Raw genomic sequence first — 12,579 nt, 5'->3', positions numbered from 1 at the left:
CGAGCATTTGAGGTTAAAAAGTATATAAATTGTCAATTTGTTTACAAAATGACCAATTTGTTCGCTAGATAAAACCCTTATTTGTCGGCTGGGATCATTTAGAGCTCTTTAAAGCTCTTGTCTAGAGCTGCGCATGCGTACTCTGTGTATTCTGGTTCAAGACAGTTAGGGTATGTCTAAAAACTCCCATCTCATTTTGTCCTCCAACTTCGAAATCACCCTACATCGCTGCAGAAGTAACGACCCAGTGTTTACAAAGGGAACATGCAAAGAAGGTTAAACGCCCTTTACAAAAAAAAAGGTAAAACAGCGATGTAAGTTGATTTTGAAGTTGGAGAAGAAAATGAGATGGGAGTTTTTAGACATACCCTAACTGTCTTGAACCAGAATACACAGAGTTGATGCAGAGCTAGACAAGACAAGCATTCGGTGTTAAAAAGTGTCAATTTTTTAGAAAATGACCCATCGTTTTGCTAGATAAGACTCAGCTGGGATCGTTTAGAGCCCGTTGAAACTGCATTTAACCTGCATTTTAAAAGTTCAAACTTACAGGCACCATAGAAGTCCACTATAAGAATTTCTTATCGACTGAAGAAAGACAGACATGAACATCTTGGATGACAAGTGGGTAAATTTGTACACTTTTGTTCTGGAAGCGATCCGTTAATGACATTTACACATTTATATTTCACTTCACTGATCTGAAATCAACACTTTCTCAAAGTCATAAGGGAGTTAAATGCTCTTCTCTTGAAACGTCTCATTGGTAATCGTCACTTGTAATGGTTGATCTTTGGACCCATTGTCTAAACTGTTCCGATTGGAGGATTCCGAAGAAGCGTCAGTTAAGCACCGCCCACACTGGTTTGATTGACAGGTGTCCAGGCTCTCAGATAGAGGCGGATAGAGACACGTCTGTGAGGTGTTCATCACCTCCTTGAGTTTTCGAGACACAGCGGACGGAGAGTCTCTGGAGACGATGGAGGACGCCTGCGCTCTGTCCATGCAGTGGAAGCTGTTCTGTCCCTGCTGTCTCTGAGAGTCGATCTTACAGAAAAGACACTTGATGTTCTCGATTACCTTGGAGAGAACCGCTTTACGCAGCAGGATGTAGATCCAGGGATCTAGAATGGGGTTGGTTGAGGCAAAGCGGATCGCCAGCAGATCTGGATTTTTATCCAGGCGTTTCTCCACCGGCGTCTTATAAAGTTGGTTGAGAAACACTTGGACCTTAAAAAAAAGACACAAAAGTTGAATATGTGTCCACAAAACCAGTCTTAAGTAGCATAGGTCAAAATTATCGATTTTTTTTAATGTCAAAAATCATTAGGATTTTAAGTAAGGATCATGTCCCATAAAGATATTTTATGAATTTCCTTCCACAAATATATCAAAACTTAATTTTTAATTAGTGATATGCATTTAAGAACTTCATTTGGACAACTTCAAAGGCAATTTTCTCAATATTTAGATTTTTTTGCAACCTCAGATTCCAGGTTTTCAAATAGTTGTATCTCGGCCAAATTTTGTCCTATTCTAACAAACCATACATTAATGGAAAGCTTATTTATTCAGCTTTCAGATATCAAAAAGTGACCTTTATGACTGGTTTTGTGGTCCAGGGTCACATTTGTGAATATTTGTTTATTTAAACATATTAAACAAATAAAAGCAGATGAGTGACACAGAGATGCTCTAAATCATTCAGCATAATGTTATCATACTGTTAGTATCCTATAAAAAGCATTTTACAAATGTGCAAATAAAACAAAGATTGTTAGTGTTTTACAACGAAACACTATTTAAGTCTTTCTATTTTAAAATCCCACATTTAATTTGATGTGTTACTTGCCTTTTTGTAAATATCTGTGAAATTTACTAGTAATTTCTGAGGAAAGATTGTGTCTATACCAGATTGTTTATCAGTCTAATACAAAGAAATGCTTTCAACTTTTTAAGGAAACCGTACTCTCTTACTTTCTTTCTCTTTCTTTCTGTCTTTCTGACTTTCTTTCTTTTTATTCAAATGTTTTAGATGATCCTCGGGTCCCTCCTGGAAAATAATTTTGTCAATGTTTCCTTGCATGCATAATACATTATGATTATAAGTGACTGCTCACCAAGTCTGCATTTACTTGATCCAAAGTACAGCAAAACAGTAAAATTTTAAAATATTTTTACTATTTAAAATAACTGCTTTCTATGTGAATATCTGATAAAATGTAATTTATTTCTGTGATCAAAGCTGCATTTTCAGCATCATTACTGCAGTCTTCAGTGTCACATGATCCTTCAGAAATCATTCTAATATGCTGTTTTGCTGTTCAAGAAACATTTTATTATTATTATTATCAATATTTAAAACAGTTAAGTACATTTTTTAGGACTCTTTGATGAATAGAAAGATTCAAATCTGAAAAAAAAAATGCTTTTGTAACATTATACACTATACCATTCAAAAGCTTTGAGTCAGTATAATTTTTATAGAAAATTATATATATAGAAAAATAATATTTAGCAAGGATGCTTTGAGTGATGATAAAGACATTTATAATGTTACAAATGATGACATAATAATCATAATAAATGTTTCTTGAGCAGCAAATCAGCATATTAGAATGATTTCTGAAGGATCATGTGACACTGAAGACTGGAGTAATGATGCTGAAAATCAGCAATAAATTACATTTTAAAACATATTCAAATAGAAAACAGCTATTTTAAATAGTAAAAATATTTCAGAATTGTACAGTTTTATTGTACTTTGATTCAAATAAATGCAGGCTTGGTGAAACTTCTTTAAAAAGCATTAAAACCTAAACTTTCGAGTAATTAGTATGATAAATAAAAGATTTAAAATAAAAGATTTTATTGTACTTTGGATCAAATAAATGAGGCTTGGTGAGCAAAACAGTCTTCTATAAAAAGCATTAAAACCTAAACTTTCAAGTATTTACAGTATGATAAATAAAAGAACAAATCTGACCAAATTTATGTTGATTATTGTCCTTTTTTCCTTGTTTTTTGGTTTGTGTGCACTTCAGAAATTAATTAGCAGATTTTGACTAGTCATCCAACACTGTATTTTACTACACTCTTAAAAATAAAAATGCTTCACAATGCCATAGAAGAATCTTTTTTGTCTAAATGCTGCCATAAAGAACCTTTAAAATCTAAAGAACCTTTCTGAGTGTAGACTATGTGACACTGTTTTATTGTACTTTGGATCAAATAAATGAGGCTTGGTGAGCAAAAGAGTCTTCTTTAAAAAGCATTAAAACCTAAACTTTCGCGTATTTATAGTATGATAAATAAAAGAACAAATCTGACCAAATATGTTCTTATTACTTGTCCTTTTTTCAATTCATGAGCTGATTTTGACTAGGTATCCAATACTGTATTTTACTACACTCTTAAAAATAAAAATGCTTCATAATGCCATAGAAGAACCTCTTTTTGTTTAAATGCTGCCATAAAGAACCTTTAACATCTAAAGAACCTTTCTGTTTCACAAAAGGCTCATCTTGTCAAAAGAAGGTTCTTCAGATTATAAAAAAAAGGTAAGAAAAAGATGGTTCTTTAAAGAACCTTTGACTGAATGGTTCTTCATGGAACCCAAAATGGTTCTTCTATTTTTAAGAGTGTAGACTATAGTAATACTGTGACCCAGGGAAATTTCTGAATTTGACAGTTTTATTGTACTTTGGATCAAATAAATGAGGCTTGGTGAGCAAAAGAGTCTTCTATAAAAAGCATTAAAACCTAAACTTTCAAGTATTTACAGTATGATAAATAAAAGAACAAATCTGACCAAATATATGTTGAATATTGTCCTTTTTTCCTTGTTTTTTTGGTTTGTGGTCACTTCAAATGTCTCCATTTGCTGAAGAAATTCATGAGCTGATTTTGACTAGGTATCCAATATTTACTACACTCTTAAAAATAAAGATGCTTCATGATGCCATAGAAGAACCTTTTTTGTCTAAATGGTGCCATAAAGAACCTTTAACATTTTCACCTTTTCACAAAAGGTTCTTTGTGGCAAAAGTTCTTCAGATTATAAACAGATAAGAAAAAGATGGTTCTTTAAAGAATATTTGGCTGAATGGTTCTTCATGAAACCAAAAATTGTTCTTCTAATCTATGGCATCGCTGTGAAGAACCTCTTGAAGCACCTTTATTTTTAAGAGTGTAGACTATGTGACACTGTGACCCATTTGACAGTTTTATTGTACTTTGGATCAAATAAATGAGGCTTGGTGAGCAAAAGAGTCTTCTTTAAAAAGCATTAAAACCTAAACTTTCGCGTATTTATAGTATGATAAATAAAAGAACAAATCTGACCAAATATGCTCTTATTACTTGTCCTTTTTTCCCTTGTTTTTTTCAATTCATGAGCAGATTTTGACTAGGTATCCAATACTGTATTTTACTACACTCTTAAAAATAAAAATGCTTCGCAATGCCATAGAAGAACCTCTTTTTGTTTAAATGCTGCCATAAAGAACCTTTAACATCTAAAGAACCTTTCTGTTTCACAAAAGCCTCATCTTGGCAAAAGAAGGTTCTTCAGATTATAAAAAGGTAAGAAAAAGATGGTTCTTTAAAGTACCTTTGACTGAATGGTTCTTCATGAAAGCAAAAATGGTTCTTCTATTTTTAAGAGTGTAGACTATAGTAATACTGTGACCCAGGGAAATTTCTGAATTTTACAGTTTTATTGTACTTTGGATCAAATAAATGAGGCTTGGTGAGCAAAAGAGTCTTCTTTAAAAAGCATTAAAACCTAAACTTTCAAGTACAGTATGATAAATAAAAGAACAAATCTGACCAAATATATGTTGAATATTGTCCTTTTTTCCTTGTTTTTTTGGTTTGTGGTCACTTCAAATGTCTCCATTTGCTGAAGAAATTCATGAGCTGATTTTGACTAGGTATCCAATATTTACTACACTCTTAAAAATAAAGATGCTTCATGATGCCATAGAAGAACCTTTTTTGTCTAAATGGTGCCATAAAGAACCTTTAACATTTTCACCTTTTCACAAAAGGTTCTTTGTGGCAAAAGTTCTTCAGATTATAAACAGATAAGAAAAAGATGGTTCTTTAAAGAATATTTGGCTGAATGGTTCTTCATGAAACCAAAAATTGTTCTTCTAATCTATGGCATCGCTGTGAAGAACCTCTTGAAGCACCTTTATTTTTAAGAGTGTAGACTATGTGACACTGTGACCCATTTGACAGTTTTATTGTACTTTGGATCAAATAAATGAGGCTTGGTGAGCAAAAGAGTCTTCTTTAAAAAGCATTAAAACCTAAACTTTCGCGTATTTATAGTATGATAAATAAAAGAACAAATCTGACCAAATATGCTCTTATTACTTGTCCTTTTTTCCCTTGTTTTTTTCAATTCATGAGCAGATTTTGACTAGGTATCCAATACTGTATTTTACTACACTCTTAAAAATAAAGATGCTTCACAATGCCATAGAAGAACCTCTTTTTGTTTAAATGCTGCCATAAAGAACCTTTAACATCTAAAGAACCTTTCTGATTCACAAAAGCCTCATCTTGGCAAAAGAAGGTTCTTCAGATTATAAAAAGGTAAGAAAAAGATGGTTTGGACTGAATGGTTCTTCATGAAAGCAAAAATAGTTCTTCTAATTTTAAGATTGTAGACTAAATACTGTGACCCAGGGAAATTTCAGCATGTTTGTCTCTCTAAACACTTTTATCATCATCCTCATCATCCTCCCTAAATCATTATAATCTGCTGCACAATGTAGAAAGCTAAAAAGGAATATCGCGAAGCAAATCTAACCGTGAGAAAGTTCTTGTTTTTCTCATTTGACAGTGCTATCTGAGGCAGCATGTGATCGAACAGATAAAGTTGGCACAATAACACCACAAGAACTTACAACGAGCGGAATGGAGCAAATGAGCACAACAGCGGAGGTGGCAATGAGCAGAATCACCATCTGGATCTCCGCGCCAGCCAGGCGGCCGAAGTTGCGGCTCCTGCCGGGATCCGACGCTCTTGTGGGGTCTGTGCCGAGCGACGTGCGCCTGACGAACCGCCGGTGCATCCGGATGAGCGCGCCGCACACCAGCACGTTACAGATCACCGTCACCAGGATCAGCAGCGAGCTGCAACCCGCGTACATGTAGGAGAACGCGGCGTGCGCGCTCACGTTGGTCCGCCAGTCGATGAAGCACCAGGTTTGAGGATACTGCATCTTGACCTCTCCGAAACCGACGCTCGGGAGCGCGCAGAACAAGATGTTGGACGCGTAAATGGCGAGCAGAGTGACTCCGGCCAGCTTCTTATCCACGTAGTCGTTGTAGAAATACGCGTGATTGATAGCGATGTATCTCTCGATGGACATGGCGCAGATGATGCTGAGTCCAGCGAGGGAGAAAAAGAGCAGAACGAATCCGAAGTACTGACACAGGGGGTCTCCATCCGGCCACGCGCCCTTCACATAAGTGGCGATGGTCACCGGACTCGCCAGGACGGTTCCCAGGAGATCCGTGACGGCCAAACCGCAGACCAGCGTGTAGAAGGTGGTCTCCTTCTGCTCCCTTCTGGACTTGCAGAGCACCACGATAGCGATCAGATTGCTGATGACCCCAAAAATGAACATGATGGCCGGGATGGTGGGCTCCATCCTGCGGGTCGCGGTGCTGTTGTCCATCTTCGGCTGCGTTAAACGTCTCCAAATGTCATTTTGCTAGAGTTGCACGGAGTGAATCCTGCTGTGGAAGTGAATAAAGTCATGACTGACTGATCCGCCCCTCCTGCTTCATATCACACTCTCATAACTAGTGTTGGGGAAAGTTACTTTTAAAAGTAATGCATTACAGCATTGAGTAACTTAAGTTACTTTTATGGAAAGTAATGCGTTACGTTACTTTTGCATTACTTTTTAAATCTGGGCAGGGCTCGCTTGTTTGTTTTTAATATAAAAAGTACATTTTTGACAAATGCTAAAGCCTTTTCACACCAAAAGCCTGAGGCTTAGAGAAAAGTAAACTGACGTCTGTACAGTAGACCGCAGAAGAAAAAATGTCAACTATTTAGCAATAAAAAAAGGAAAACAAATGTTAAATGATCTTGAGTAATTTTTTCTTATTAGTATGGATGAATTGGATCATCGAAGGTCAACAGCAAAGACATCAGTTAATAAAATGGGATTAAATACATAAAGGATATTTGTGTTATTTAGCATATTTAATTATTGCAAGGTTTGCGTTGAATTTCATTCGTTTTGCTTCATTTTGAAGAACACTGTATCTGTTTTTAGTGAGTGAGATGAATTAATGCATGTTCACATTTATTCTAGAACTAAAGTAACATCTTACTCATAATTTCTCTCAACATGGGGACAGGAGAGCTTTTAATCAATAAATGAGGGGAAGTAACTGGTGTTACTTATTTGAAAAAGTAACTCTTGTCAATTAAAAAGTAATGCATTACTTTACTAGTTACTTGGAAAAAGTAATATTATTATGTAACTTGCGTTACTTGTAATGCATTACCCCCAACACTGCTTATAATGGGACGTCCTATGGGAACCAAAGCATCCCGTCAAATACTCACTGATGCTACTGTAAAATCATGATTAATTTATATGCGCTTTAAACAAGAAGTGCAAGTTTCTTTGCTTTTTTGTTACGTTTATTATTTTTTTGTTTATTTTTAAATACAACAAAGTGATTCCTAATGAGGAGGCAATAACAAGATGCAAAAGTTTAAAGGTGAAAAATAAGAATTAGTGAAAGTAAATATAGGCTAAGCAGGATACTGTACACAGAAAAAGTACAACTACTGTGTAATTTATTTAAAGAGCATTTTTATACCGGTCTTATCAAAAATCAAACATGTTGAAACTTGTTTTGTTCAGATTGTCTGCAGGCAAATAACACTCCCCATTAAAAAAAGCTTTAAATAGTATTTTCGCTTTATGCCAGAACACATTGTTTGCTTTGCTGCCTGCAGAAATTACTTACTTTTTGTTTTTGCATTACCAGTTACCAGTCAAAAGTTATTCTTAGTAGTAATTCTTATTATTTAACATTTTGAGAAATTTTATTTAGAAGTTTTACTATTTAAAATAACTGCTTTCTATTTGAATATCTGTTAAAATGTAATTGATTCCTGTGATTAAAGCTGAATTTTCAGCATCATTACTGCAGTCTTCAGTGTCACATGATCCTTTAGAAATCATTCTAATATGCTAATTTCCTGTTTAATAAACATTTATTATTTATTATGAATTATTATCAATATTAAAAACAGTTGAGTACTTTTTTAGGATTCTCTGATGACTAGAAAGATCCAAAGATCAGCATTTATGGTATATTATACACTATACCATTCAAAAGCTTGGATTCAGTCAAATTTTTCTTTGGAAAGAAATGATAGAAATTAATACTTTTATTTGCTTTAATTCGATCAAAAGTGATGACAAAGACATTTATAATGTTACAAAAGATATCTATTTCAGATTAATGCAGTTCTTCTGAACTTTCTATTCATCAAAGAAACCTGAAAAAAATTCTACTCAGCTGTTTTCAACATTTTTTTGTTTCTGAGCAACAATTCAGAATATTAGAATGATTTCTAAAGCACCACGTGACAATGAAGAGTGCAGTAATGATGCTGAAAATTAAACTGTAAAATCACAGGAATAAATTACATTTTAAAATATATTAAAATAAAAATATGTTTTTTCAAAAAGTAAAAATATTTCAAAATTTTACTGTTTTTGCTGTACTTTGGATCAAATAAACGCAGGCTTGGTGAGCAGAAAAGACTTCTTTAAAAAATATTTAAAAACTTTGACTGGTAGTGTACAATAACTATGATGCATGTTTTTAAAAACACAAGTTGTATTTATTTATAGTATGTGAACTTAATAAAACATGAAATTCATAGTTTTACCTTAATTATACTTTCGTATTAGACTTATGGCTAATTAAGCTTTAGTTTATGGTGAAATTAAGTTGTTAAAAGGCAAAAAATGATTGATGTATCAATCAAGAAAAAGTATGTATTTATTTGTTATTATTATTTATTTGTTTATTTATTTATTAATCAATCTATTTATCCAAAGTTAGCATATTTTTTAGGCAGTTTGGATTTGTCAGATTAATTATTTTTGATGAACTATCCCTTTAACCATGCATGGAGAAGACCTGCTTAAACCATGTAAGGCTGGTTTAAATGGGTTTTTTTCCAGCATGGGTTTAATTTCTAATGGTAGATGTGGCTCCTCCATCCTGGGTCTGCTATTTGTAATATAGATATGTGACCCTGGACCACAAAACCAGTCATAAGGGTCAGTTCTTTGCTGAAATAAATAATCTTTCAATTGATGTATGGTTTGTTAGGATAGGAGAATATTTGTCTGAGATACAACTATTTGAAAATCTGGAATCTGAGGGTGCAAAATCAATCAGAATATTGAGAAAATCACCTTTAAAGTTGTCCAAATGAAGTTCTTAGCAATGCACATAACTGATCAAAAATTAACTTTTGATATATTTATGGTAGGAAATATACAAAATATCTTCATATAACATGATCTTTTCCATAATATCCTAATGATTTTTGGCATAAAAGAAAAATTGATCATTTTGACCCATACAATGTATTACTGGCTATTGCTACAAATAAACCTGTGCTACTTAAGACTCTTAAAAATAAAGGTGCTTTAAAAAATTCTTCACAGTGATGCAATAGAAGAACCAGTTTTGGCTCCACAAAGAACCTTTCAGTCAAAGCCATCTCTTTCTTACCTTTTTATAATCTGAAGAACAGAAAGGTTCTTCGGATGTTAAAGGTTCTTCATGGAACCATTTAGACAAAAAAGGTTCTTCTATGGCATCGTGAAGCACCTTTTATTTTTAAATGTGTATGTTTTGGTGTGCAGTTTTACAATACTTTTAGACTTTTATTCATGACATTTGCAACCAAGTTCCCTTGATACAGCACAAATAAATAAGTAAATATCATGACATCATACCTGATTACATAAAGTGGACTGACATCATGTCTGGATCACAGAACTCAAACTCCTCGTCTTCTCGATTTCTCCTGCGCCATTCAGAGACAAAGTGCTGAAAAATAAACTCCAGCCAACGTCAATCAACATCTTCCAAAGAAAACCGCTCAAACCTGATTTGCATCCAGATTCTGACTGAGCACTGCTATTTTAGCTGGTTATATCACTTTGCACACTTTGACGACGTTAAACATACATGCATAAATAAAAACTAGATAAAAAAGTGTGTCAAGACAAACTTTAAGTTGGCTTAAGAAAGCCGGACCAGAAAGTTTGAAAAGTTTGAAAGTTTCACTTTCAGTCTGAAATAGTTATTTTAAGTAATTTTAAAAGATAGAAAGATAGATTGATTAACAAGTTATTAGCATGTTTCTGGCATGACTAGCAAGTTGTTAACCTGCTGCTAACATGATTAGCAAGTTATTAGCATGTTGTTAGCACAATTAGCAAGTTACTAACATGTTTCTAACATGACTAGCATGTCATTAGCATGTTGTTAGCATGTTACTAGCATGTGTCTGGCATGACTAGCATGTCATTAGCATGTCATAAGCATGTTACTAGCATGTTTCTGGCACGATTAGCAAGTTCCTAGCATGTTGTTACCATGATTAGCAAGTGACTATCATGTTGCTAGCACGATGAACAATTTACTAGCATGTTTCTAACATGTTGCTAACATAATTAGCAAGTTATTAGCATGTTGTTAGCATGATTAGAAAGTTATTAGCATGTTGTTAGCACAATTAGCAAGTTACTAGCACGTTTCTAACATGTTACTAACACAAAAAGCAAGTTGCTAGCATGTTTTTAACATGTTGCTAACATGATTAGCAAGTTACTAACAAGTTTCTAACATGACTAGCATGTCATTAGCATGTTGTTAGCATGTCATTAGAATGTTACTAGCATTTGTCTGGCATGACTAGCATGTCATTACTATGTCATTAGCATGTTACTAGCATGTTTCTGGCACGATTAGCAAGTTCCTAACATGTTGTTCGCATTATAGCAAGTGACTATCATGTTGCTAGCACGATTAACAATTTACTAGCATGTTTCTAACATGTTACTTACATAATTAGCAAGTTGCTAGCATGTTTTAACATGTTGCTAACATGATCAGCAAGTTCCTAACATGTTGTTACCATGATTAGCAAGTGACTATCATGTTGCTAGCACGATTAACAATTACTGACATGTTTCTAACATGACTAGCATGTCATTAGCATGTCATTTGCATGTTACTAGCATGTATCTGGCATGACTAGCATGTCATTAGTATGTCTTTAGCATGTTACTAACATGTTTCTGGCATGATTAGCAAGTTCCTAACATGTTGTTAGCTTGATTAGCAAGTTATTAGCATGTTGATACCATGATTAACAAGTGAATATCATGTTGCTAGCATGATTAACAATTTACTAACATGTTTCTAACATGTTGCTAACATGATTAACAAGTTGCTAGCATGATTCTAACATCACTAACATGTTATTAGCATGTTGTTAGCATGTTACTAGCATTTGTCTGGCATGACTAGCATGTCATTAGTATGTCATTAGCATGTTCCTAACATGTTGTTAACATGATGTTACCATGATTAACAAGTGACTATCATGTTGCTAGCACGATTAACAATTTACTAACATGTTTCTAATATGTTGTTAACATAATTAGCAAGTTGCTAGCATGTTTTTGACATGTTACTAACATGATTAGCAAGTTACTAACATGTTTCTAGCATGACTAGCATGTCATTAGCATGTTGTTAGCATGTTACTAGCATTTGTCTGGCATGACTAGCATGTCATTAGTATGTCATTAGCATGTTCCTAACATGTTGTTAGCATGATGTTACCATGATTAACAAGTGACTATCATGTTGCTAGCACGATTAACAATTTACTAACATGTTTCTAACATGTTGCTAACATAATTAGCAAGTTGCTAGCATGTTTTTGACATGTCACTAACATGATTAGCAAGTTACTAACATGTTTCTAACATGACTAGCATGTCATTAGCATGTTGTTAGCATGTTACTAGCATTTGTCTGGCATGACTAGCATGTCATTAGTATGTCATTAGCATGTTCCTAACATGTTGTTAGCATGATGTTACCATGATTAACAAGTGACTATCATGTTGCTAGCACGATTAACAATTTACTAACATGTTTCTAACATGTTACTTACAAAATTAGCAAGTTGCTAGCATGTTTTTAACATGTTGCTAACATGATTAACAAGTTATTAACATGTTTCTACCATGACTAGCATGTCACTAGCTTGTTGCTAGTATGATTAGCATGTTGCTAACATGATTAGCATATTGTTAGCATGATTTAGATAGGAGAGTTTGAATAGTGTTGATCATTTGAACAGTCTGTCAATGTAAGTCTATGGGATTTTTCCCAGTTTTAATCCTCATTTTTAGGAAAACCGTAAACCCGATCAGTACGAAGAGATACAGCAGCGCCGTTGAGATCAGTCTGGAGATCTGGGCTGAG

At 34.0% G+C, this 12,579-nt stretch overlaps 1 protein-coding gene across 1 annotated transcript; it reads right to left on the bottom strand.

Moving 5' to 3' along the window:
- Nucleotides 1-666: 666 nt before the first annotated feature.
- On the bottom strand, nucleotides 667-6,695 carry LOC141286873 (prostaglandin E2 receptor EP4 subtype-like). Its single transcript, XM_073818987.1, has 2 exons — nucleotides 5,919-6,695; nucleotides 667-1,230 (listed from the first exon to the last, which is right to left on the bottom strand). Exons 1-2 carry the CDS (start codon nucleotides 6,693-6,695, stop codon nucleotides 736-738), a joined length of 1,272 nt encoding a protein of 423 aa, XP_073675088.1. The 3' UTR covers nucleotides 667-735.
- Nucleotides 6,696-12,579: the final 5,884 nt, after the last annotated feature.

Source organism: Garra rufa, chromosome 15 (genome assembly GCF_049309525.1).
Source record: "Garra rufa chromosome 15, GarRuf1.0, whole genome shotgun sequence".
NCBI classification, from domain to species: Eukaryota; Metazoa; Chordata; class Actinopteri; order Cypriniformes; family Cyprinidae; genus Garra; species Garra rufa.
Note: the sequence above shows the minus strand (reverse complement) of the source record. Positions and strands in the feature narration are given on the sequence as shown.

Bases quoted from the DNA above. Each gene is read 5' to 3' on its own strand.
- LOC141286873 (XM_073818987.1), bottom strand. From the start codon at position 6,695: ATGGACAACAGCACCGCGACCCGCAGGATGGAGCCCACCATCCCGGCC. The intron at 1,231-5,918 runs GTAAGTTCTTGT...CTTTTTTTTAAG, and splicing joins TTTGCTCCATTCCGCTCGTT to GTCCAAGTGTTTCTCAACCA.